At 40.4% G+C, this 24,274-nt stretch overlaps 1 protein-coding gene across 1 annotated transcript in view; it reads right to left on the bottom strand.

Annotated features, from left to right (window-relative positions):
- fgfrl1 (fibroblast growth factor receptor like 1) overlaps positions 1-19,240 on the bottom strand; it is a 58,243-nt gene extending 39,003 nt beyond the window's left edge. Inside the window, exons 1-2 of the mRNA XM_023329077.1 lie at positions 18,992-19,240; positions 17,077-17,175 (exon numbers count right to left, since the gene is read on the bottom strand). Of these exons, the coding sequence (XP_023184845.1) occupies positions 17,077-17,140 (64 nt within the window). The 5' untranslated portion in view covers positions 17,141-17,175; positions 18,992-19,240. The remainder of the gene's footprint in view (positions 1-17,076; positions 17,176-18,991) is intronic.
- Positions 19,241-24,274: the final 5,034 nt, after the last annotated feature.

Genomic DNA, 24,274 nt, shown 5'->3' with positions numbered 1-24,274 from the left:
ATGGAGAGGAAAGGTGGGAGGAAACCGGAGGGAGGCGAGACAGAACCGGCAGTCCGCTAGCTGCCGGACCGGGCAGCCTGACCCGTTACAGCGGCTCAGCTGGGATCAATACCGAGGTCACCGGGAGGAAACCGTCCTGAAAACAACGGAACAAAATACCCAGTTCAAATCCCAGCGCAGGCCAGAACCGACCCACTGGTCCGAACCGACCCACTGCGCCGTTCCTTTTTGCATAAGCCACGCCCACTTCCCCATTTCTGACCAATCACAGAACTTCTGTCTGGTTCTGCATGGAAAACAAACCTCGTCCTAAAAGCAGCTGCTCATCTGCTTTTCATCCAATCCTCCACCGTCATGCATAGTGGAGGATCTGTCATGCTCTGGGCCAGTTTCCCCTTGAGCTCTGTTAGAGTTTATGATGTCATACCAAGTATGATGTCATAAGCCAACAGAAAACTGGAGGTTTTAGATTAAAGCTGAAAGCTCGTTTGTTATTTTATGATTTTTTTCATTTTGGGAGAACAGAGAAACCCTGAAGGTTTTTAAAGATCCAAACGTTCCTCCACTCCTTCAGTCGGCTGGTTCTGGTTCTGATTCTGGTTCTGGAGGCCCGGCCCGCCTGGCCCGGTGTTGCTGTTGGCAGCAGGGCCAGACGGAGCGCGAGGGGAGAGCCGAGGAATGCTTTTGATGGAGAGGAGCTAACAGCGGGACATAGCTGGGATGGAGGCTGAAGGTGTGTGTGTGTGTGTGTGTGGGGGGGTGTGTGTGTGTGTGTGTGTGTGTGTGTGTGTGAGAGAGAGAATCATTATTAAAGTGATCTGAAACTGTTTGAAGAAGGTTCTGAATTTCTGTTGAGATCTTTGCTTAGGGCTGAAACGATTAATCGTGATTAATTGATTATTAAAATAATTGTCAACCGACTTTGTCATCAATTAATCGCTCACTGAAGTAAACAGACTCAGACTAGCTGAAAGAGCAAAGAGTTCAAAATCCATCCAACTATTAATCAGTTTGAGTTTTTCACACTTTTAACGGCAGATGCATCTTTTACTACAAAACATCAAAGTTCACAAAAATAATGCCATGTCATTGAAATTAAGTCAATAAAATGTTTACTTTCCAACTAAATTATTTGTTTATTTACATTTTGAATGTGTTTCTAATATTGCATAAAGAATGCTGAAGTGGTTTAGCAGAATGTACCAGACTTTCTTGTCCGGTTCGCCGATTAATCATCAGAATATTTGATTATTTGTCAACTTAGCCACCCGGCTGTAATCCCAATGTTTATTAAATCGTCCCATAATTAAAGAGAAACTTGCAGCGGTTTCAGTTTGTCGTGTTTTCGTTCACCGAGCGGTTCGGGTTCGCCTCCAGAACCAGCTGCAGCGCCACCCTCAGGCCGACTCCAACACGCTGTAACCCTGACCTCTCACTTCCAGTCTGTCAGCAGGTCAACTGCTGCTTGTTCCTCCAACCTGACAGTTTACACTGGGCCTGAGGCTGCAACACACACACACAAACACCCACACACACATGCACACACACACACACACACACGCACATACACACACACACACTTGTCTCACTTTCTCTCTTGCTTCTCAAACACTCAGAAAAGAAAAATACACAGCAGCCAGACAAACTTGGAGGAATCTGCTGAGTGGCTGGTTCTGCAACCCGACCCGTGCAGCCCGGACCGCTCGGTTCTGAGAACTCTCACCGACACGCGAAGCCTGGTCACCATGTTTCAGGAAAACACTGGGGGAGAAATGTGAATGTTCTCTGAGCTCCTCTTCTGCAGCAGCTGTAATTGCTGGTTTTATTGTTTGACGTTTCTTTTCTTCTCTCAGCTGCACCTGGCGCCGTCTCCCTGGAGGAAAAACCCCGGACGGCCCGAACCAGACCAACAAGACCCAAACAAGGCCTAACAAGACCAACAAGACCTGAAGAAGACCAACAAGACCTGAAGAAGACCACCAAGACCAGAAGAAGACCAAACAAGACCAACATGACCTGAAGAAGACCAACAAGACCGAAACAAGACCAACAAAACCAGAACAAGACCCAAACAAGACCAACAAGACACAAACAAGACCAACAAGACACAAACAAGACCACCAAGACCTAAACAAGACCAACAAGACCCAAAGAAGACCACCAAGACCAAAACAAGACCACCAAGACCGAAACAAGACCAACAATACCCAAACAAGACCGGAGAAGACCCAAACAAGACCAGAAGAAGACCAACAAGACCGAAACAAGACCTGAAAAAGACCACCAAGACCAGAACAAGACCCAAACAAGACCAGATGAAGACCAACAAGACCGAAACAAGACCTGAAGAAGACCACCAAGACCCAAACAAGACCAGATGAAGGCCAACAAAACCCAAACAAGACCAGATGAAGACCAACAAAACCCAAACAAGACCACCAAGACCAGAACAAGACCCAAACAAGACCAGATGAAGACCAACAAAACCCAAACAAGACCACCAAGACCAGAAGAAGACCAACAAGACCGAAACAAGACCACCAAGACCAGAAGAAGACCAACAAAACCAGAACAAGACCCAAACAAGACTAACAAGACACAAACAAGACCACCAAGACCTAAACAAGACCAACAAGACCCAAAGAAGACCACCAAGACCAAACAAGACCAACATGACCTGAAGAAGACCAACAAGACCGAAACAAGACCACCAAGACCAGAAGAAGACCAACAAAACCAGAACAAGACACAAACAAGACCAACAAGACCCAAACAAGACCAACAAGACACAAACAAGACCACCAAGACCTAAACAAGACCAACAAGACCCAAAGAAGACCACCAAGACCAAAACAAGACCACCAAGACAGAAACAAGACCAACAAGACCCAAACAAGACCGGAGAAGACCCAAACAAGACCAGAAGAAGACCAACAAGACCGAAACAAGACCTAAAAAAGACCACCAAGACCAGAAGAAGACCCAAACAAGACCAGATGAAGACCAACAAGACCGAAACAAGACCTGAAGAAGACCACCAAGACCAGAAGAAGACCCAAACAAGACCAGATGAAGACCACCAAGACCCAAACAAGACCAGATGAAGGCCAACAAAACCCAAACAAGACCAGATGAAGACCAACAAAACCCAAACAAGACCAGATGAAGACCAACAAAACCCAAACAAGACCAGAAGAAGACCACCAAGACCCAAACAAGACCAGATGAAGGCCAACAAAACCCAAACAAGACCAGAACAAGACCCAAACAAGACCAGAAGAAGACCAACAAGACACAAACAAGACAAAACAAGACCAACAAGACCCAAAGAAGACCACCAAGACCCAAACAAGACCGGAAGAAGACCCAAACAAGACCGGAAGAAGACCAACAAGACCAACAATACCCAAACATGACCGGACAATACCCAAACAAGACCAGAAGAAGACCAACAAGACCTGAAGGAGACCAACAAGACCACCAAGACCAAAACAAAACTACCAAGACCCAAACACCTGGCTCACTTTTCAAATTAAGAGTACAGAATAACTTCATGATTGAAGTTTCTCCACGAGGTCTAAACTGGAAATGAGCAGAAAATCAGTTCATTTTCAAAGTTTTAGTTTTAATGACACATCAAGTTTAACGTTCTGTGAAAACTCACCTTCTGTTTACACTGCAAAAACGACGAAATCTAACCAACTATTTTTTTTTGTGCAAAAAAAGTGCAAAGTCAGTAAGACTTTGCACTTTGGCTTATTTCAAGTGTAATAAACACTTGAAATAAGACAAAACTAATTTAAAGTAACATTTCTGAAACAGGAGCTGGTTTAAGTGAATAATCTCTTAATTTGGAATAAAAAGTTCTAGTTCTGTTGGCAGATTATTTCTCTTATAGCAACACTTTTTCTCTTGATTTTTTATAGAATCTTTTTCTTCATTTCATTAAGATTTTATGTTTACAATTTTCTTATTTTGTCTTTTTGTCTGTCAATTTATATATATTTTTATTTCATTTTATTTGTACATAAAGTATCTTATTGTTAATTTTTATTTTCTGTAAAAATAATTTTACTTTTTCTTTCATCCCTAGAAATATTTTTTATGCATCTTTTTTGTTTTCTTTGGAAAAACCAAATAATTTCTTTTAATTTATTTATTTGATTTTTAGAGTAAGAATTTTCTAAATTAATTTTATTTTTATTTACTTTTCTCTAATAGGAAGTTTTTCTTTTTCCTTTATTTCTATAGGAATTCTGAATTTTGCTTTTCATTATCATTCTTTATTAGGATTTTATTCCTTTTTCTTTTTTACAAGATTTTTTTCCTATTTTTTCTATAATTTTTTCTTGATTTACAGTAAGAATTTGTTTTAATATTTTTGCATTGCCATTGTGAGAATTTTATTTGTTTTAAATTTTTTGTATTTATTTATTTTATTCTTAATTTCCTCTGTTCTATTTATATTCTAGCAATTTTAAACTATTCTTAATTTTCTAAACAGGCTGATATGAAGGATTTATTCCTCTTTAGTTTATTATTCCAGCCTGAAAGCCAAATAAACCTTTATTTCCTTTTGCAATATCTTGGAACATTTACAGAAATAAATGTTTGAAGGTTTCAGACAGAAGATTTTTTTTCCAACTTCTGAAAATCCTGACACTGATTAAGGAAAAAACAGGAAGCAAAGATGCAGAAACCGAATCAAAGCGTCCGAAGCTAAACTGGTATTAGCTTAAATAGCTAGCTAACGGACTAGCGCTGCTAGCATGCTGCTAACCAAACATGCCGCTTCTGGTCCGGCTGCATGTGGACCAGCAGGTGCTGAGGAAACCTGAGCCGGGTCAGATTGGGTTTTCAGTCACCAGCTGTGGATCCGTCTCAGCAGGAACCCAGTGAACCACACACCACTGGGTTCTGTGGTTCCACTGGTTTCCAGTCAAAATGACCGCAGCAGAAACCGCTACCTGTTTAGATAAGCAGCCGACGCTGTTACTCATTAACACTGATAACACACACACACACACACGCACACACACACACACACACACACACACACACACACACACACACACACACACACACACACACACACACACACAGGAGGATATTTGGTGTTTGGGAGTCACTGATACAGATGAGGAAGCGACTCAATCATCGTTTCTAGGGGAATATTTAACTGCAACACCGCCACACACATGAGGCTAATAATCAGAGATCAGATTGTCATGATGACATCAGAACATGTTTATTCCCCTTTTAATGTTTTTTTTTTAAGTTTGCAGCTTTAATAAAAAATATTTGTTGAAACTGTGGCAGTTTGGTATCAGAATGAAAATCTCAGAAATCGGATTCTTTCTGAAATGTGTGTAACCAGGTGAAAGAATGGGTGCATGTGTAACCGGATCCCTTCTGCGTTGTGCTGGTTATCAGATGTTAGTCAGGCCGTGACTCTGTTTGGCTTTCAAAGATTTATTCTGACGAAAATATCCAACAGAAAAACAATAGTTACAAGCTGCCCGCTCCAAGTCCTCTCCCGCAGGACAACATGACAAAAGGGCGCGGGGGTCATGTCTCACATTAAATAAAATAAACCTTTTTTATACAACATACCTGACGAAAATATCCAACAGAAAAACAATAGAAAAAGACATTTTGTGTAATTATAACAACAACCAGGTTACATTCACCCCCCTAGAATTACACAAAATAAAAAACAGTGATAAAGACACTTAGTAGCAGTACAATTTTATTTTATTATTTTTGCAACAATGTAACACATCAGCCAAACAGCTACCCTACAATAGGGTCAGGAGACTAGAGATCGCTCGACGCCCAGCAAAATCTCACAGTATTCCATGGACAACAAGAGGTGCCTTTTACACCCCCCCCATACAGAGTAAACACATAAATGGTACTGAAGCTTATGCAAACCAAGACAAAGACAATCCTAGCCAATGGCAGGAATCACATGAGAATTTGGAAACTCACACGTCAATAACAGTTTGAACATTATCCCTATCATAAAGCGCCTCAATGACGGCCATGGACTCTATCAGGCGACAAACTGGTTTAATAACCCTCCCAAAGCGTGAAGTTAGGCGGCGAACAACATCCTCACCCACCCTGTCTGGAGGATGAACAGAGCCAGCAGCATCAGGAAGATGAGGTAAGGAACCAGCAGTCGCCAGTACCCCTGTCTCCATAGAGGAGTTTTCAGAGTCATGAGGCAGGTCACTATTTCCAACTGATGGAGCCAAGGACACATCCTGAACCCATGAAGCAGTACGGTCATCCCCATCACTGCAGGACAGGGAGTCGGGTAGGGAAGGCTCAGCAGGAACAGCACTAGGAGCCTCACTAAATCTTCCTGTTCCATGTGAATCAGGAACCGGGGGGACTCGAACCACACTATCAACCTGGCGGTTCACATTCCCATCCAAGGTCATCCCCACAGGTAAAAAGTTCACGTCAAGAAGGAGGTTGCGATGCACCACACGCTCATTGCCGTGACGATCTCTAACACGATAAATATGGAGAGCAGGTTTGGAGGCAACCACCGTGTACATCACAGGCTCCCATTTATCAGAAAGCTTTCGCTTTCCTCTGGCTCCCTTGTTTGCCACCAGGACCTGATCTCCAACTGACAGAGGGTGACCCTTGACTCTCTTGTTGTACTGGTCACATTGATGTTTCTGCTCTGCACTGGTGTTCTTCTCAGCCATTAGCATGGCAGAACGTAAATCTTCAACCAGTGATTTGACATAAGTGTGGTAGTCACAAATAGCATCATCATGAAGAACGTTCCGAAAAACAAGGTCAACAGGCAGCCTGGGAATCCTCCCAAACATCAGATAGAACGGTGCAAAGCCTGTGGTCTCATGAACCGTGCAGTTGTAGGCAAAAGTCAGAGACTGGATCATCTGAGGCCATTTATGCTTCGAACGTGGAGGAAGAGAGCAAACTAAGAGCCGCGGGTGTTGATTTGATCCCTCTTGCAGTCCCAGAGAATGTGGTGCTCGTTGGGTGTGGTGGCCTTCTCACGCAGCCTCGATACATCTATGAGTTGGACATTGAGATCTATGGCTTCAGATTTACAGTACCGACATTTTTGATACCTGGCCAACATGATGAATTCATCATTGGTAGCAATGTGCTCCGGCCCCTTATTCAAAGAATGAAAACTGATTCGAGGTACTGGGAACTCATTACATCTAACACTGCAAACCCAGAGTGTGAGGAGTTTTTGCAGCTTCTGAGTTGTGTTTCTCGGTGGTCAAACTCTACTTCACCTGACAAGATTGGAACAGTTAGGCTCAGACAGGCTGTTACCCTCCTTCCTCGTCAGGAGTATGTGGTTTGGGGTAAGCTCCCATCCACTGCACCACTGTCACTGGGAGGCACTGTGGTTGTCGAGCCGTCATCTGCTCGTTCCACTCCAAAAAACATTTTGGTGGGTCGTGAACTGCATTTTGTAAACCTTGTTTTACTTTGATTCGCCAACTGGTTGCAATTCTTGTTTTTGCCAGCATGTGGTGCTGCTTTACAGAGAGGTCAAAAGATTCCAGGAAGTAGAAAAAAGGCCTCATGTGTATGTATCGTGGCATTCTGAGAAAAGCGGAAGAGAAGGACATTTTGTGTGCCAGACCTGGTGAAAAGGATGAGTACCTGGCCACCAGGGCGAGAATCCAAGTGTTCGGTAATTAATGTCGAAGCTGAATTATCTTCCGTGACCAAAGTTAAGGAGAGGATGTTAATGTTATGTTTGTCTTTGTTTGTCCTCTAGAAGTGCTACTGCCATTTATTACACCCTTTGTAAGAGTTTAGTTTTGTATGTGAAGCTACGTTGCTACATGTGAGCCCGCCATTTTCACCAAAGCTGAGGCTTTATGTTGACAGAATACGGGTCATTTACATTTGTTTCTTTGCAACTCCGAAAGAGAGAAAAAGAGTTTCTTTTCATTTAAAAACAATAAAGGACCCATTTTTTTTGAAGCTCCGTGTGCTGCATTACTCCCGGCTTCATCTGTTATTCTTTTTCCAAAGGATAACTGGAAACAACCAATCAAAGCAAGGAGGCGGGTCCTTCGTTCTCTGTAGCGCTGCAGCTAGCGTTACATGTTTTGAATGCTAAGGCTAGTTAGCATAGCCACCGAGGGCCGTGGTAAATGGTTTTTCTGTAACTGTAAGTCATTTCTCGGCGCATTTAGCAGCGCATTCACAAGGAACCCTAAATATAAATCAATAAAATGTTGAACCATTTTGGTTTATCGTATTAAGTTTTTACTTCAGGATTACATTTAAACTGTTTTCTTCCAAATATTTTTCTGTGGATTCAGACCAGAGGAAACTGGGAGTTTGTTCCCATTTCTTCCAGTTGGGTTTTCTAAAATATGATTCACTTTTAGTGTTCAAGCTTAAAGAAAGAAGCTCCAGGGTTAATTTATTTCACCTATTTGACTAATTCGTCAGAAATCTACTTTATCAGCCTCTGTATTACAAATATTCATACCTGAAACTGATAAATTTTTTATTTAATTGGTTTTAATTACGTTTCCTCTTTAACTGATGCTGAGAAAAAATTCAAACCTGAAACAAAAATAAAATCTCCGTCTCGATCCTCCTCTTCCTGTACTTCCTCCTCCTCCACCAGCGAGTTTTCTGGTTCACTGGGTGGGGAGTCAAACATTCCAGGCATGCACACACACACACCCCCACATGCACACACCCACATGCACACACACACACATGCACACACGTGTCCCCCTCCCACATTCCACACCAATCTTCAGCCGTGACTAAGTCCATTTGTTCAGCTCTGGTCACTGTCTTAGTCTCGTGTGTGTGTGTGTGTGTGTGTGTGTGTGTGTGTGTGTGTGTGTGCGTGTGTGTGTGTGTGACATGCTAATCCACATGTTCATTTAATCTCAAATATCTCCCAATGAAGAAGCAGGGAAATCCTCCATGAATATGTCATTTCTGCTATGCTAACGCTAAACCACTAAATACATAAAAATATTAGCAAAAGCTAATACTAAAACACAAAACAGACAAAAAATTAGCAAAAGCTAACACTAAACGGCAAAACACAAAAAAATTACCAGAAGCTAACGCTAAACCACTAGCCAGAAAAGAAACCATCTAAAGCTAATGCTAAAGCAATAAACATAAAAAATAATACTAAACCCCCATTAAAAAAATCTGCAGATGCTAATACTAAACCACTAAACCAAAAAAAGATTAGCAGAAGCTAACGCTAAACCGTTAAACACATAAAACAATAAATGGAAGCTAACGCTAACCATTAGGTCGACCGTTTCTCATCTTCATCTCCTTCCTGGTCTGAGACTCGCTAACAGTCTTCAGTTTCTGATTCTGTTGCATTTCATCACTTTAAAGTTTTATGAACATGACAAGCAAAGAGGAAAACATGATGAGACATAAATTCATTAAGTCACAAAAATAGGGAACATTTTACACCAGTAACTGACTTAAAAGGCTCAAAACGGCGGCCATCTTGAGAAAGGTCAGTCATCCTGAAATTCAAGTGGCTGTTGGGATATATGAAAAACCTCCAACCTGAGTGGTTAGCATGCTAATGTTAGTTTGTTTCCGCATATTATTTACAGGAAAACCATAAAACAGCTGAATAATAACCAATCAGCTTCAGGCTCAGGTACGGTAGGAGCGTCCTGTCAGTTTTCTTCATTTCCTGTCATCAGCGTCTCTGAGCCTGAATGAGGCGACAGCAGCTCCTCTATCACATGCTAACACAGAAACCAACAGAAACCTGGATTGTTTTTAAGCAGATGTGACCTTGAATGACCTTGTTTATCGTTCACTCCGACCTGAACGCTCCTGGAAACCGACGGAAACAACCGAGGAATCAGCCTCTGTTTTACTACCTTCATTTATTCCTCTGCAGTAAACTCTGATAGACGACATTTCTATTCCAACTCTGCAAAAACACAAAAGTATTTTTGGTCGGGTTTCTACTGCAAATATCTTATTACACTAAGATTGAAATAATTTACTTAAAATAAGCTCCTTTTTCTGGCAGAAAAGTTGTTCTTAAGTTATGTTTTTCAAGAGCACTAAGAAAACATAACATAATGAGACAACAGACCAAAACTACCTGGTAATATTTAGTGTTTTGCAGTGAACAACATGAGTCCTGTTTATATAACAGCTGTAAAATATTCCTCAGAGTATTCAGAAATAATTTATTCCACACTAAGTCAAACTTCAGAATGACCAGTGATTGAACTACACCGTCTGGCCACCAGGCAGCGCTGTCGACACTCTTCAGTGCAGAAGCTGCTACTGAGAGAAGAAGTCTCTCTGTGTTTAGAAAAGAAGTCAGAGAAATTCAGGCTGCCACAGAGTGAGAGAGAGCAAGACGTCCAGCAGATAACAGACAAGAATTTCAGCGTCTGACGAGAAACGGACGGAGAAACGCTGGGAGAGATTTAAAGATGGAAGTCTTTAAATCAACATGAGTCCATGATTGACTGATTGACTGATTGATTGACGGATAGATGACCAGTGAATACATTTTACTGTTTCACCTGAAACTCATTTCCTTGTTGGGTGACATCATGGAAGTTCAACCAATCAGAGAAGAGATCAATCTGGTCCAGTTTAAACGATTCTCGTCGTTCTGAATCAATCCAGTTTCTTTTCTGAAACTGGGTTGATTCAAACTCTTCTCAAGATTTCTGTCCCTCCCCTGCAGCTGAGCGGTTAAATCCCAGAGAGCATTCGCAAAAACCTTTAGCAGAGAGTATTAGCAGAAAGCATTAGCCTTGTAAGTAGCGATGCTAATTAGATGCAGAGAAAAGGCCTGTTGTGTCCCAGCGTGACGACGGTGCCAGCACAACTCAGGGATTACTCTGGTAATCAGAACGCTGAGCCGGCGGTGTGAAGGGTCGAGCAGCAGGAATGATTAACGCAGCTTACTGGTCTGCTGGCCTTCCAGCTACACGTTAGCATAGCGAGGGATTAGCGTTCCCCGCTTTCACTGGAGACCGGACCCGGTATCTGTTTTTATAATCTTTTACAGATCTGGTCAATGTTTGGCTTCTCGCTTTGGGAAAAAATGCCAGAAACGTCGGCCGTGCTTTCCTCTGTTGCTTTTCGATTTATTTCCAGTAATCAAGTCAGAGCGAGACTTCGTAGCGTCCGCCGTGCGTCCGCTCCTCAGACGGGGAATTATTTCATAAAGTCATGAAATCAGACACTTTCACAGCCAAACAACTTCTTCACGTTGGGGAAAGTAAGAAAATTAAAATCACACATTTCTTTATAACAAATCACGTCTTCTTACAAATAAATTACAGATGATAGAAAATATTTTGAAAAACTGTTTTTTTTTCATTTGAACTACAGAAATCCTGTTTCTGTAGTTCAAAGTGGTTGAAAAAATCTAGATTTTCTAAAACTTCAATGTTCAAAAGCAGGAAGACTGATTAATTGCTAAAATGGATTTAACTCAAACATCACATTGATCACAGCTGGTTGGAACAGTGGAGGACACCGCTAGCTAAAACGTTAGCTGTGCTAATTCTCAAGCACTAATTGTAAATATTAGCATTGCTAATGCTAATACGCTACACCAGTTTTGATAGCCAGGCTAATGCTAAAGTGCTACATCAACATCACAGTTGGGCTAAGCTAAGGCTAAAGTGCCATACAAACATGGTCTTTAGCATAAGCTAATAATAAAGTGCTAAACCAAAGTGGCATTTGGCTAAATTTAATGCTAAAGTGCCACATTAGCATAGTATTCAGGGAAGCTATGAAAGATTTTTTTAAGTTGTTAAAGGAAAATCAGACCCGGCAGAGGGATCAGTCCATCTTTACAATATTAAACGCTGCGCTTTCAATCCAAATAAACCAATAAAAACAGCTTTTACAAACACATCAATGCTGCTTTGCATTAAAATAAACGAAATAGAAACTGAAATGCAGATTAGCCAACAGCCAGGAAAATATTTAAAACTCTTAAGACAATAAAACATCAAATTAAACGTCAACCCTCCCAGAGCTTCTTAAATGTTCTAATCCAAATTAAATAACGTTCAGTGAGCACAGATTGATAAAGTTAAAGAAACAAAGGAAGTGGTGGCGTTTCCGTAGCAACAGGAACAGCTGTTAGATGCTGATTCTGAGCTCTTATTGTGAAGGGAAAAGTTAGCAGCTGGTTTGACCCAACTCACATTTCTCACAGAACCTTCACACAACGCCAAGACGGACAGCTGCCGGACCCACGGCCTCCGGTTCTGTTCCTCCGGTTCTGTTCCTCCGGTTCTGTTGACTTTTATTTGGGTTTTTCTGCTTCTTCCAGGATTTCATCTCTTTACCTCCAGGACTCTGAGATCTACATGAATTTTAAAGTAATTAATTATAAAACGACCCGTTGGACCCGCAGCTCTGATCCGGTTTATCCAACAAAAAATCTCCAACACGGAAAAATAAACGGATTTTAGTCTGAAATGGGAAATGAAGATTTTCCCCGTTTTTATCTCGTTTTCTGGATTTTCTTGGACCCAAAGAAACGCATCAAAGTGCAAAATGTTGATTAATCTCTTTATCTATGAGATTTTTTTATTAAAATTTAAATGAATTAATAAATTAATAAAGTTTTAATAAATAATAATTAAATTTCTGAGTTTATTTTTCTGTCATTTTTTAAAAACTTTTCTCCAAATTAAATACTCCAAATAAATAAACGTCCACAAAATGTTTTATTAAATGAGTAGCTTATTTTATAAATCAGTTTTATTTATTCATTTCATTAATTTATTATTATTTATTTATTAGGATGGTGTTCTACTTTTATTTTGTAAAGCCACTCTATGTATTTTGCGGACTTTTACTTTTAGAGTGTTTTTTAATTCAGCGTCTTTTTATTTCTGTCTTGTCAGAGACGTCTGCATGACGGCGGCAGCTGAAATAAACCAGGAAATAAATAATAAAAACCCAAAACAAATACTTTTTTTTAAAATGGTCGATTCGGGCCTCTGACTGTAGATTGATTGATTTTTAGACAAGAATAAAACTGTTTGTTGTTGCATTTTTATTTTCTCTGCTCAATAATAAACTGAAAAATGTATTTTATTGAAATCAACAAAAAGTCATATTTCTCCAGAAAGCGGACCAGTAAATCATCGTAGCAGGAGACGCTAGCACAGGACAAGTTTCAAAACTCTGGGGTTGATTGTTTTATTTCTTTTGAGTGAAAGTAATTTAAGATAAATGCAGAAATATTTTCTGTAAAAAAGTTTTCTCTAAAAGAAGGAAGTCTCTGAGGCCAGCGGCCGCCCAAAGTCCTGCAGAGGACCCCTAGTGGCCCCTGGACCGCCGTTTGGACACCCCTGCTCTGAACCACTTCAGTCCTTCTGATGAACCTCAAATTAAAGACGGAGCGAAACAACCCGGCCGACCGGCCAATCGATTGATTGGCAGACCGACCGACCGGCAGACCGACCGACCGGCAGACCGACCGACTGTTCTCCTCATGATGAAACTCATGAATCTCAGGTTTGGTTCTGAAAAACAGTAAACGGAAAAATGCATGGCAGTATTCTGAACATGTCGGGACGAAGGCGGAGAAACGTGATACTGATGAATTACAAGCAGCAGGATTTGCCTCCAAACCTCCTTTAATATTCCTGCTGACTAAATATGGATGTTTGAAATCTGTAAACTCCATTTTAAGGATTAAATGTGCTGCAGGTTCATAAAATGGAGGAGCGACACTGCAAAAACACAAAATCTTACCAAGTATTCACGTCTAATTTCTCCGTATGGAGAGAAATTGATGCCAATATTATTGCAAGAAACAAACGCATGGAAAGAAATTAATTTTAACAATGAAACTTTGAACATTTTGTGATAAAAATAAATACATTTAGTATTTTACAATGTTTGGGCAGTACTTGAACCTCATTTATAAAGTTTGCTATTTTTTGCTTTTTTTTTTTTTTTCCAGATTTTAGTTTTAAATAATTAAAAACATTTTTAAGGTTTTACTAGTGGATTTTTTTTTTTAAATTGCGTTTTCCTGATTCCGTTTCACACCTTTGGGGGCGGGACTTCCTCTGAAGTCCCAGCCAGAAGATGCATTTCTATTGGTCAATGTGAAATGCTTTTATTTTCTAATTAAAATTTTTAGAACATGTTCTTTGTTCTAAAAATGTTGGAACAAATTTCTCTTCTTACTATTGCAAGTGTCTAAGTACACTTCAAATCAAACAAAACTAACTTAAAAGTAACTTTTCAGCAAAATATAGGAGTTAATTTTGAGTCAATAATTTGTTCATATTGATTTTAGTGATGACGGGTCAAATCAAAGTGAGAAAAGAAAGTTTTCAGCAGCTGGTCTGATAACATCTGGATGGAGGAGGTTTCTCAGAGCTGAAGAGGTTAAAGTCATCGGTGGTGTCATCTCCTCCGCTGCTTTTCTTCCTGCTGTGCAAACATCGGCGGCCCCCCGCAGAGCCAGACGGACCCTGACGGCCCCATTAGTGGAGCCAAAGCAAACAGGGACTCGGCCTAAACGGGTCTATAGGAGGCAGCGTTAGCAGGGCAGTAAAACTGTGACGGCGGCGGTAAAACAGGAAGGCAGCAGGAGCAGAACCGTCTGGTTCAGATGCACCGGGACATCCGACAGCATGAAGACGGACCGCTCTGTCCCACGCCGCGTCCTGTTCAGGGCGGCCATGTTGGGCCCAGACTCAACAAGTCGAACCGGATCTGACTGAAGCCTCAATTTATGACCCAGTACAAGCGAAACAGAACAGAACCAATCAGAGACCGCCTCGACTCGACCCGGCTCCGGTCCGCCTAACCCTAACCCAACCCGCTGAAGGGAGGAGCTATCTGATAGCTAAAATGACCTCTGACCCCTGTGACGGCAGTAGAGCGACACCTCCGGCGCGTCGGAGGGAATTTACAGCAGAAGACGTTTCCTGACGTTTCCTGACGTTTCCTGACGTTCCCGGCTCGTTCGTCGTTCGGAGCGTCGGTCTGCAGTTCGCCGAGTCGACATGTCCTCCATTGTCAGCCAGACAGAAAACTAAAACTTTCCAATTCATCAATCAATAATTAATCATCTGACTGGGATGAGGATCAGAGAGATTTTAAATCTGTACTTCAAACAGATCAAAGTCTTTATTTGGGTAAAAACAGGATTTACTGTGGAGCTCAGTAACTATTTTAAAAACAAAATCATCATTTATTGTGAAATGAAAATATTTGGCAACATTTTTCATCAGCTTGAGTATTTTAGTAACAATAATTATACATTATGTGTGAGAAATCAGAGCTGCTAGTTCAACCGGCTGGTTAAATGTTCTACTGATATGCAGAGTGTAAAAACAGAAACGGAGAAACGACTGGAATCAGAATCACTACAAAACAAATTTTTCAAAAATACATTTTTTAAATTTCTAACTTTTTGTTTGGCTTCATAAATTAAACTCAAATGGACGCGCTGATCCTGAACGCAACGTTAAATCTGGATAAAAGAAGCTAAAATCTGCAGGAATCTGTTGGCTTTGATTCATTTTTCTCCATATTTTCTTTATCAGCAAAGATAAACAGATGAAGATCAGAACAGAGTGAAAGAATGAAACAGAAATAAAAACCAACATGATGAGAAATCAGAAACGGCTGGAATCTGTGTTAGTGCAAAACAAACTTAGATTAACAACTAGTGCTGCCTTCAGTTTCAGATTGTTGAATGGCACATTTCTCAAAAGTCCGCCTGATGGAGCATCAGGCGTCTGTATCATTATTATTATTATTATTATTGTTTGTTGTTTATCCGACTGACGCTCCACCAGACGCCTGACGCTCCGCCTGACGCCTAACTCTCCACCTGATGCCTGATGCCTGACGCTCCGCCCGACGCCTGACGCTCCGCCTGACGCCTGACGCTCCGCCCGACGCTCCGCCTGACGCCTGACACTCCACCTGACACTCCGCCTGACGCTCCGCCTGACGCTCCGCCCGACGCCTGACGCTCCGCCTGACGCCTGACACTCCACCTGACACTCCGCCTGACGCTCCGCCTGACGCTCCGCCTGACTCTCCACCTGATGCCTGACGCTCCGCCTGACGCCTGACGCTCCACCTGACGCCTGACTCTCCGCCCGACGCCTGACGCTCCGCCCGACGCCTGACGCTCCGCCCGACGCCTGACGCTCCGCCTGACGCTCCACCTGACGCCTGACGCTCCGCCCGACGCCTGACGCTCCGCCTGACGCCTGACACTCCACCTGACGCTCCGCCTGACGCCTGACACTCCACCTGACGCTCCGCCTGACGCTCCGCCTGACGCCTGACGCTCCGCCTGACTCTCCACCTGATGCCTGACGCTCCGCCTGACGCCTGACGCTCCGCCTGACGCCTGACTCTCCACCTGATGCCTGACGCCACACCTGACGCTCCACCTGACGCCTGACGCTCCACCTGACGCCTGACGCTCCGCCCGACGCTCCGCCTGACGCCTGACGCTCCGCCTGACGCCTGACGCTCCGCCTGACGCCTGACGCTCCGCCTGACGCCTGACGCTCCACCTGACACCTGATGCTCCGCCTGACGCTCCGCCTGATGCTGCGCCTGATGCTGACGCTCCACCAGATGCTGATGCCTTGATGCCTGACGCTGTTTTCCTCTGTTTCAGCTGCAGATCATGCAGGAGGCAGAAAACCGAACCGAACAGCAATTAGCTGCTTGCTAATTCCTGCTGGCTAGTCTGAAGGAGCTGAGTGGGGGAGGAGTTGCGCTCTAAGGCGGGGTTAGGTCCACCCTGACATTTAGCAGGTGAATGGTTGCCATGGAGATTAAACAATTTCTCAAACATGAAAGAATCAAAGCAAACCTCCAGGTTTGTTTTTGATGAGGGAAAAACTTTATGATATGATGGAAATCTGATACCGGCCCTTTAAATGTCTACATGCTCCCACTGGCTCAGCAGGTAAGAAGTAATCAGGTTAGACAGCAGAACTACGCAGACCGTCTGTCTTCCCGGTGAAGTGTCTCCGTGTTCATGTCCTGCGGCGGACTCACCTCTGGCCGCCGATGACATCATCATCACCTCCAGCAGCAGCAGACCAATCCGCAGAACCTCCATTTTGTTTTTACGGAGAAGCGGCGAGGTGAGGTGACCTGGACGGCAGGAAGACGCAGAAGTTCATACTGATGCAGAGAAACGACATCCTGGTCCAAGAAAAGGTCATCTTCCGCGTTGACCTCTGGACTTTGACCCGAACTCAGAGAACCGGAACTAAAACCTCCAGACCCGCTGCGATTTACAAACTGAACCAGGTAAAACATTCACACTGTTCCCCTTCCTAAAGCCTGCAGCACGTTACTGTAAAAATCGACCAGGTCTGAATATAATGATCAAAATTAGCATGCTAACCCCTCAGTTCGGATGGTTTCTATGTGACAGGCATTTAGCCGGCAGCCATTTTTAACCAATTATTGCCATAAAATGTTCCTCATTTTCATGAGACGGATGAACTTTATGTGACATCAAATGTTTGTCATCTGTTAATACGACGTTAAAGTAATAATAAGAATCTGAGGACTTTGCTGTTAGCGAGTTTCACACACGAAGATGAGAGACAGACGTCGTCCTGGTTAGCGTTAGCTTCCGCTAATATTTTAAATGTGCTTATTATTTGCTTCTGCCTATTTTTTTTACGTGTTTTGAGGTTTGATGTGAGCATATGATACTTTATATGTGACGGTATAGCGTTAGCGGTTTCTTACATGTTTAGCGGTTTAACGCTAGATTCAGCTAATTTCTTTGCTTAGCAGTTTAGTGTTAGCTTCTGCTAAATTTTTATGTACTTTTGTAATTTTTTAAATGTGTTTATCGGTTTATCATTTGCTTCTGCTGATTTTTTACATGTCTAGCGGTTAAATGTTAGCTTTTGCTCATATCTTTATGTTTTAGCAGTTTAGCATTAGCAGAGCTGACATTATTGCTTAGCTTACTAAAAATGTTTTTCCTCTTTTCATTTCTGCAAGGAATAACATCAGTAACCTGAGAGGAACATTATTTTCTTATGGAGTCAGTTTTGTGCTTTTTTAGCATAACTTCTATCAAAATGAATCATTTCTACTGTAGAACATATTTATCCCTTTCATGATTTTCTTTCCCTTAAAACTAAAGTAAGATGTTAGTTAAAAGCAGATTTCCTGCAGCGGAAAAGCAGCTGACATGTTAGATTCATTTTTTAAATCAGTTTTGTGAAGCAGCAGCCTGCAGACTAGTGCAGCTAATAAAAGGATAGAAGCAGAATATATTCAATAAACAATAAATTATGAACAATAAACATGTTTCCTGATGGACAACAACTAAATGTTTTCTGTGTAGCTAAATTTTAGAGCATAACTGTAATAAAAGTAATTTTTTCCCACCCACCGTTTTAAATAAATAAACGGTTATCAGTTGTGTCACGTTTTAGCTTCTTTTTCTTGTAATAGTAAAAGTATAAAGAGTAAAAAGTGAAGCTTCAGAAGTTGAAGGTTTTAAAGGGTTTTAAAAGTCCGGTCAGAAGAGGCCGATGGGTTTATTACGGAGATAAATCGCCCAGATGTTCTGGAAGTAGCAGATTTATCCCGTCCACATGGCTCTCCTTACAGCAGACACTTTTAATCTTTATGCAACATAAATTCTCACCCATAACTTAGAGGAGATCCGGTGTCGGTACCGATTTTTACCAGCCTGTTGTCCAGGCTCTCTCACTGTTATTTTCAATCAGGACTAAATAAACGTTTAGATTATAGTTTCTTTATTGGTCTGACAGATAATAGAGGACATTTAGATGTCTGGGAAACTTTTCAAATTAGAATTTCATTAGGACAAATGTGTACAAACTTTATTTACAATAAACAAAGTTGGTTTCATGGAGATTATACACAAAAATGAGGCTTAATCTGCTTAATATATTTAAAATAAAGTCAGACTTACTGCAAATTTATCCGAGCAGAGCAGAAACTTTGACCTCCAACAAACAAATCAGATTTCCAGATGGAAAAAGATGCAGAAAGTGTCTCCAGCCAGCCAACATGTGGACTTTCTCAATGACAGTCCGAGCGGAAAGCGCTCACAGAGAGCAGGCAGAGGCCCAGAAACACTCACAGAACCAGAACGGAACCGAACCCCTCATGTATCCACAACCAAACAGCGGAACCAAGAGTCCAAACCGCCTCCAGCAGATCCGCACCGTCCAAATTTCAGCCGCAGGCGAGAAAACAAAAGTCCGTGGAGAGACCCGCCTCAGCCGGAACTTTCCGCCAATCAGAGAGCGGCTCAATCAGCGAGCCGACCAATCGGAGAGCAGGAAGGTGGAGGACGAATTTGGAGCGGTTCGGGAGGAAAAAATGAACTAAACTAAAATTAATTAATTAGATGCGAGTACTGCAGCGCGGCACGTCAAACAGGAGTTATTAAAGGGACATTCTGTTATTAAAGTAAAGGCATTTCATGTAAGATTATCCATTAAAATCATTATTATTATTTTATGAGCTAAAATACAAAAAACAATTTAACTTCTGTTAAAATTAATGCTATTTAGTGGGTTTAATTAGTGTGATATGTTTATTTATTGGTGCTCTTTGATACTGAAAATTAATTCCATAATTATTTTCCTAACTTTTTTATTTATAATTTTAAATACTTTTACATTTTTCCATACTTTTGATACTTTATACTTTCAATATACCGATAGAAAAATCGCTATTTCTGAACTAATATCCGCCTGATTTTTTTATCGTTTTTTTGTTTCCTGATTTTTATTGGTGTAATATTGAAATCTTAAATGTGTTTTCATTTTATGTAAGCAGAAAATCAAAGTTAAGAGAAATGAAAGCTTAAAATTATTCCTTCTTCCTTCCTTCCTTTCTTTCTTTCTACGGTAAAAGCGCACGGCTACGTCCAGGTAACAGCGCTATACCGCCACCTGGTGGTGCTTCGTAGCCGTTACATGACGCGCAGCTACAACGGGCCTTGTTTTCGTTTCTTTTGCAAAATAGAAGTAACTGAGAAACTGGAAATATCACAAAATCCTTATTTCTCCATCCGAATAATTACATTTTAAACTGAAACTAATCCATTAATATGAATTTAAGTCCATCTTGAAATGTTTGGTGCACAAACACTCATGTAGTTTTTTTTATTGGTAGAATAATGATAATGATAAAGTATTAAAAAATAAGCATCTTAAAATATCTTTTTGTATTTTTTAAAGAAAATGTACATAGAAAATATTTTTCTTTTACGTTTAATTTAATTTAATTAGAATTATTGGAATATTTATGTAAAATTAACACAACATGTTTAATCAACTCATTAATTAAATGGATTTTATTAACAAATTAATAAAAATAAAGTAGGTTTATTGATCAAAACATATTTTCAGTGGAGATTGTGACTAAACGGACCCAGAACATCTGGTGACTGTTTGACCTTCAGCCTGGTCCCTAAAAACATTTAGTAAAACAAAAATAACCAAATTATGCTTCAGATATAATAATAAATTCAGATTTTCAGTTTATTTAGAAAAAATAGAGTAAAATTCCACATCAGAAAACATTCAAAGAATCAGTATTATCAATTTATTTTCTCATTAAGTTGGAAACTATTAGCTTTAATATTAGGAACATGAATCGTCCTCTTTTTGCAGAAATATGATGTTTTTCTATAAAAATTATTTAAAAAAATAACTTAGTAGATATTTATCAAGAATTATAACCTGTTTTTAATAAGGTTTGGTGACGTTTTTAAACTCTAAATGGGTTTTATTTACAGTGAGATTTTTTTTTCACTGTCTGAAGTTAAATCAGAAAAATGTCTTCCTTGTTTTATCTCAGGTAGAATTACCAAAATTATTTCTGTTTGCTTTTTTTTAGTTTATGAAGGATTTGTTGTAACTTTTCTCAAATTGAAAAACTTATTTGGGATTTTAAAAAAACGAAAAAATGGCGCCTTGGATTCAACTGAAATTATGTCGATCTCCACTTTCACCACCAGATGGCGGCAGAGGACCGCATTAAATAACTGCTGAAAATACTGAATATTTTTAAGAAAATACTGAATATTTTGATGAAAATACTGAATACTTTTGTTCTATTTCTGTTTAATTAAACTCTAATTAAGCTACAGCAGGGCAGAAACTCCAGCCTCCAACTTTTTAAGACTCTTTTTAAAGGAATTTATTAGGATTTTGTGGACAAAAAATAGAACAAACTCACAAAGTAGAAAGAATAGAAATGTTTTAAAATAAGAATCTGAAAAGTGTGGTGTGCACGTGCATCTTCTCACCCAAAACTCTTTTCTAGGATTCTCCTGAACTTTGCTCCATCCGTCTTTCCCACATCATGATTCTGCCACCAACATGTTTCATAATAATACAGTTTGCATTGAAACTTAAACATTTTTTAGTTTTTCTTTCCCCACAAATTTTAGACTTTTTGAAATCAGAAAATTCAAAGTTTTTTCTAGAAAGTGTCCAACTTTAATCTCAACATTTTTGAGTTTTTTATTTCAGATTTTTGACTTTTGGAGCTCAGAAATGTCAAAAACTCTGAGTGTTTTCTCAGATTTCCCTCCTCTGCTTGGAGAAATCAAAAGCAAAACGTTTTATTCTGGGGTCGGCAGGGCAGACACGGATCGTTTTCTGGATTAGGTTTGGAGGCGTTTATATTCTGCAGGCGCAGCAAAACGTCACATTTAATCTGCAGACTTTGTTTTCAAAAGGTCAGAATTAGCTGCCAGTTTTCAAACAATTATGGCCAAAGAGCAGCAATTTCCCCGCAAAGCAAAACAGAATTATTCATGGAGAGAGAGAGAGAGAGAGAGAGAGAGAGTGTGTGTGTGTGTGTGTGTGTGTGTGTGTGTGTGTGTGTGTGTGTGTGTGTGTGTGTGTGCGTGTGCGTGTGTGTCTGTGGTCTGGTGGTTCTGCTCTGGACCGGCCTCAGATGCTTCGTCTTCGTATCAAACAGTAAATGTTGCATGAAGAGGCAGCCTGGCTGCAGCAGCTGACAGTGATTACAGTTTACACACACACACACACACACACACACACACACACACACACACACACACACACACACACACACACACACACACACACACACACACACACACACACACACACAGTTCTCTCTCTGTCGCTGTGGGGAATTGAACCAGCAGCTCTTCAGGCTCATTTCTCTGTTTTTGCTCAAATCTGATTTATTTTTATCGTTAATATTAATAAATATGGAAGAAGATAAAAATATATAATTTTGGCTTTTGTCTGAGATTTTTTTCCCTTTTTTCCTCAGAATTTTGACTTTTGTTTTAATTTCTCAGTTTTTCCTCCAAGCTGATCTTTAATCTGAGAACAGGCGGATTATCAGCAGGCTGTAAATAATCCTAATCCCTCCTGTTGGTCTGAATCCTGGCGGTAAATCGGGTTCATGGTGAAACAGGAGCTGCTGAAGCAATAATCAATATTTCTCACAGAACAGCATCAGTGCAGATTGTTGCTGTTTCCAACGGCGCCATCTTGTGACGTGAATCGTCAGAGGAAGTCTGGAGGATTCAGAGAAGATTTAACTTTTATCTGCAAAGAAAAAAATAAGTTTTATCTCATAAACCTTCTGGGAAAAAAAACAGAATTTCAAGTTAGGAAAGTTAAAAATTACTGAACGGTGATAAACAGACACATAAAAATGATTCATCTTTAATTGAAATAATCCATTTCCTTTAAAGTGAGATATTCTTCATATTCCTCCCATCATCATCTGCAGTTTGATTTTTCTACTTCTGATGACAGTTTAGCAGCGTTTCACTGTAAATATCTGGTTTTACCCGTTTTTTCCGTTCCTCAGTGTAAATGTAAATTTTCCAGAGTATAAATTCATGTTTCTTTTGTTTTGGGGCATAAATGTGCGTTTGTTCCTGTATCGTGTCATAACTGTTTCCTGCTTGCTGCCTGTTTTCTGACTCACCTCCAGCCGATTTATGAAGGAATTCTGTCGTTTTGAAAACTGCGGTTTGCGTTTGGTTGTTTTTAACAAGCTGCTTTTGGCGCTGATGATGGGAAACGGCTGCGAGCGACACGCAGCTGCGCTCTGCAGTTTCCCCAGTCCGTCGCTTCCAGCAGTTTCTCTCTCATCCCAAACACACAAGCATGAAATCGGTCGGCGGCGGCGGCGGCGGCAGGCCGGCCGTGTTCCGCGGATAAAATAAATCTTATTTTAATGGAGCAGAAGGAAAACAGAATCAGAACCGAATGATACATTTAATGTGAGACGATCACATGTGAACTCCGAGTTCTGTCGCTTTATCGACTAGAAATCAGCGAAATACATCGATTAATTTGTTCGGTTAAATGTCTGAAGCAGACAGAATGAACCGATGTGAATGAAGGTGGCGAGACGTTTCCATGCAGGAGTTTTTAGCCGTTCCACAGATTTTGGAGTCATTCAGTGAAGAATCAGAAAAATGTATCAAAACCGCAAAGTCCAAAACCCGGAAAAGACGCGGAATACATTTCTGCCAAAACCCCAGAAATGTTGATTAATCTAAAAGTTTCTACGTCAATTTCCTCACAGATTTTTGACTTTTCCAAATGAGAAATTTCCATCTTCTTTTCTGGAAAATTTCTGATTAATCTTCAAAAGTCAAAAACTTATTAGAAAAAACTGAAAATTTGAAAATAATCTAGAATAATTTCTAGAATAAAACCTTTCCAATTCCTAAACTTCAACTTGTGAAATTGCTGAAAGTTTCAAGCTCAGAAATCTACGAGCTTTTTTCTGGAAAATTGAGATTTTTTCCAACAAACTTTCAGCTTTTCAAGCTCAGAAATTTCCTGGACCTTTTTAAAAACCTTATGACATTAAACTTAACATTTCTGAGATTTTTTCTTGAAAATTTGTGACTTTTTAAATTCAGGAATTTCCATGTTTTGTATAGAAAGTTTCTGAGTTTTATATTTTTAATGTTTGTTTTATGTTTTAAATGTTTTTATGATGTTTCTTAAAGAACATTTTCAAGATTAATCTCAGAATGTTTCAGTTTTTTATCAAACATTTTGGAAAAATTGAGTTTTATTCTAACCAGCAAGTTGGAAAAGTTGCCAATAAAGTAACAAGTAATGTAACTTAGTTACTTTACAAAAATCAAGTAATCAGTAACTATTTCAAAGAGTAATCAGTAGTGAGAAATGAAGTTCCTCTTCCAGGTCAGAGGTCACCAGAGGTT

This window comes from Xiphophorus maculatus, chromosome 23 (genome assembly GCF_002775205.1).
Source record: "Xiphophorus maculatus strain JP 163 A chromosome 23, X_maculatus-5.0-male, whole genome shotgun sequence".
NCBI classification, from domain to species: Eukaryota; Metazoa; Chordata; class Actinopteri; order Cyprinodontiformes; family Poeciliidae; genus Xiphophorus; species Xiphophorus maculatus.
Note: the sequence above shows the minus strand (reverse complement) of the source record. Positions and strands in the feature narration are given on the sequence as shown.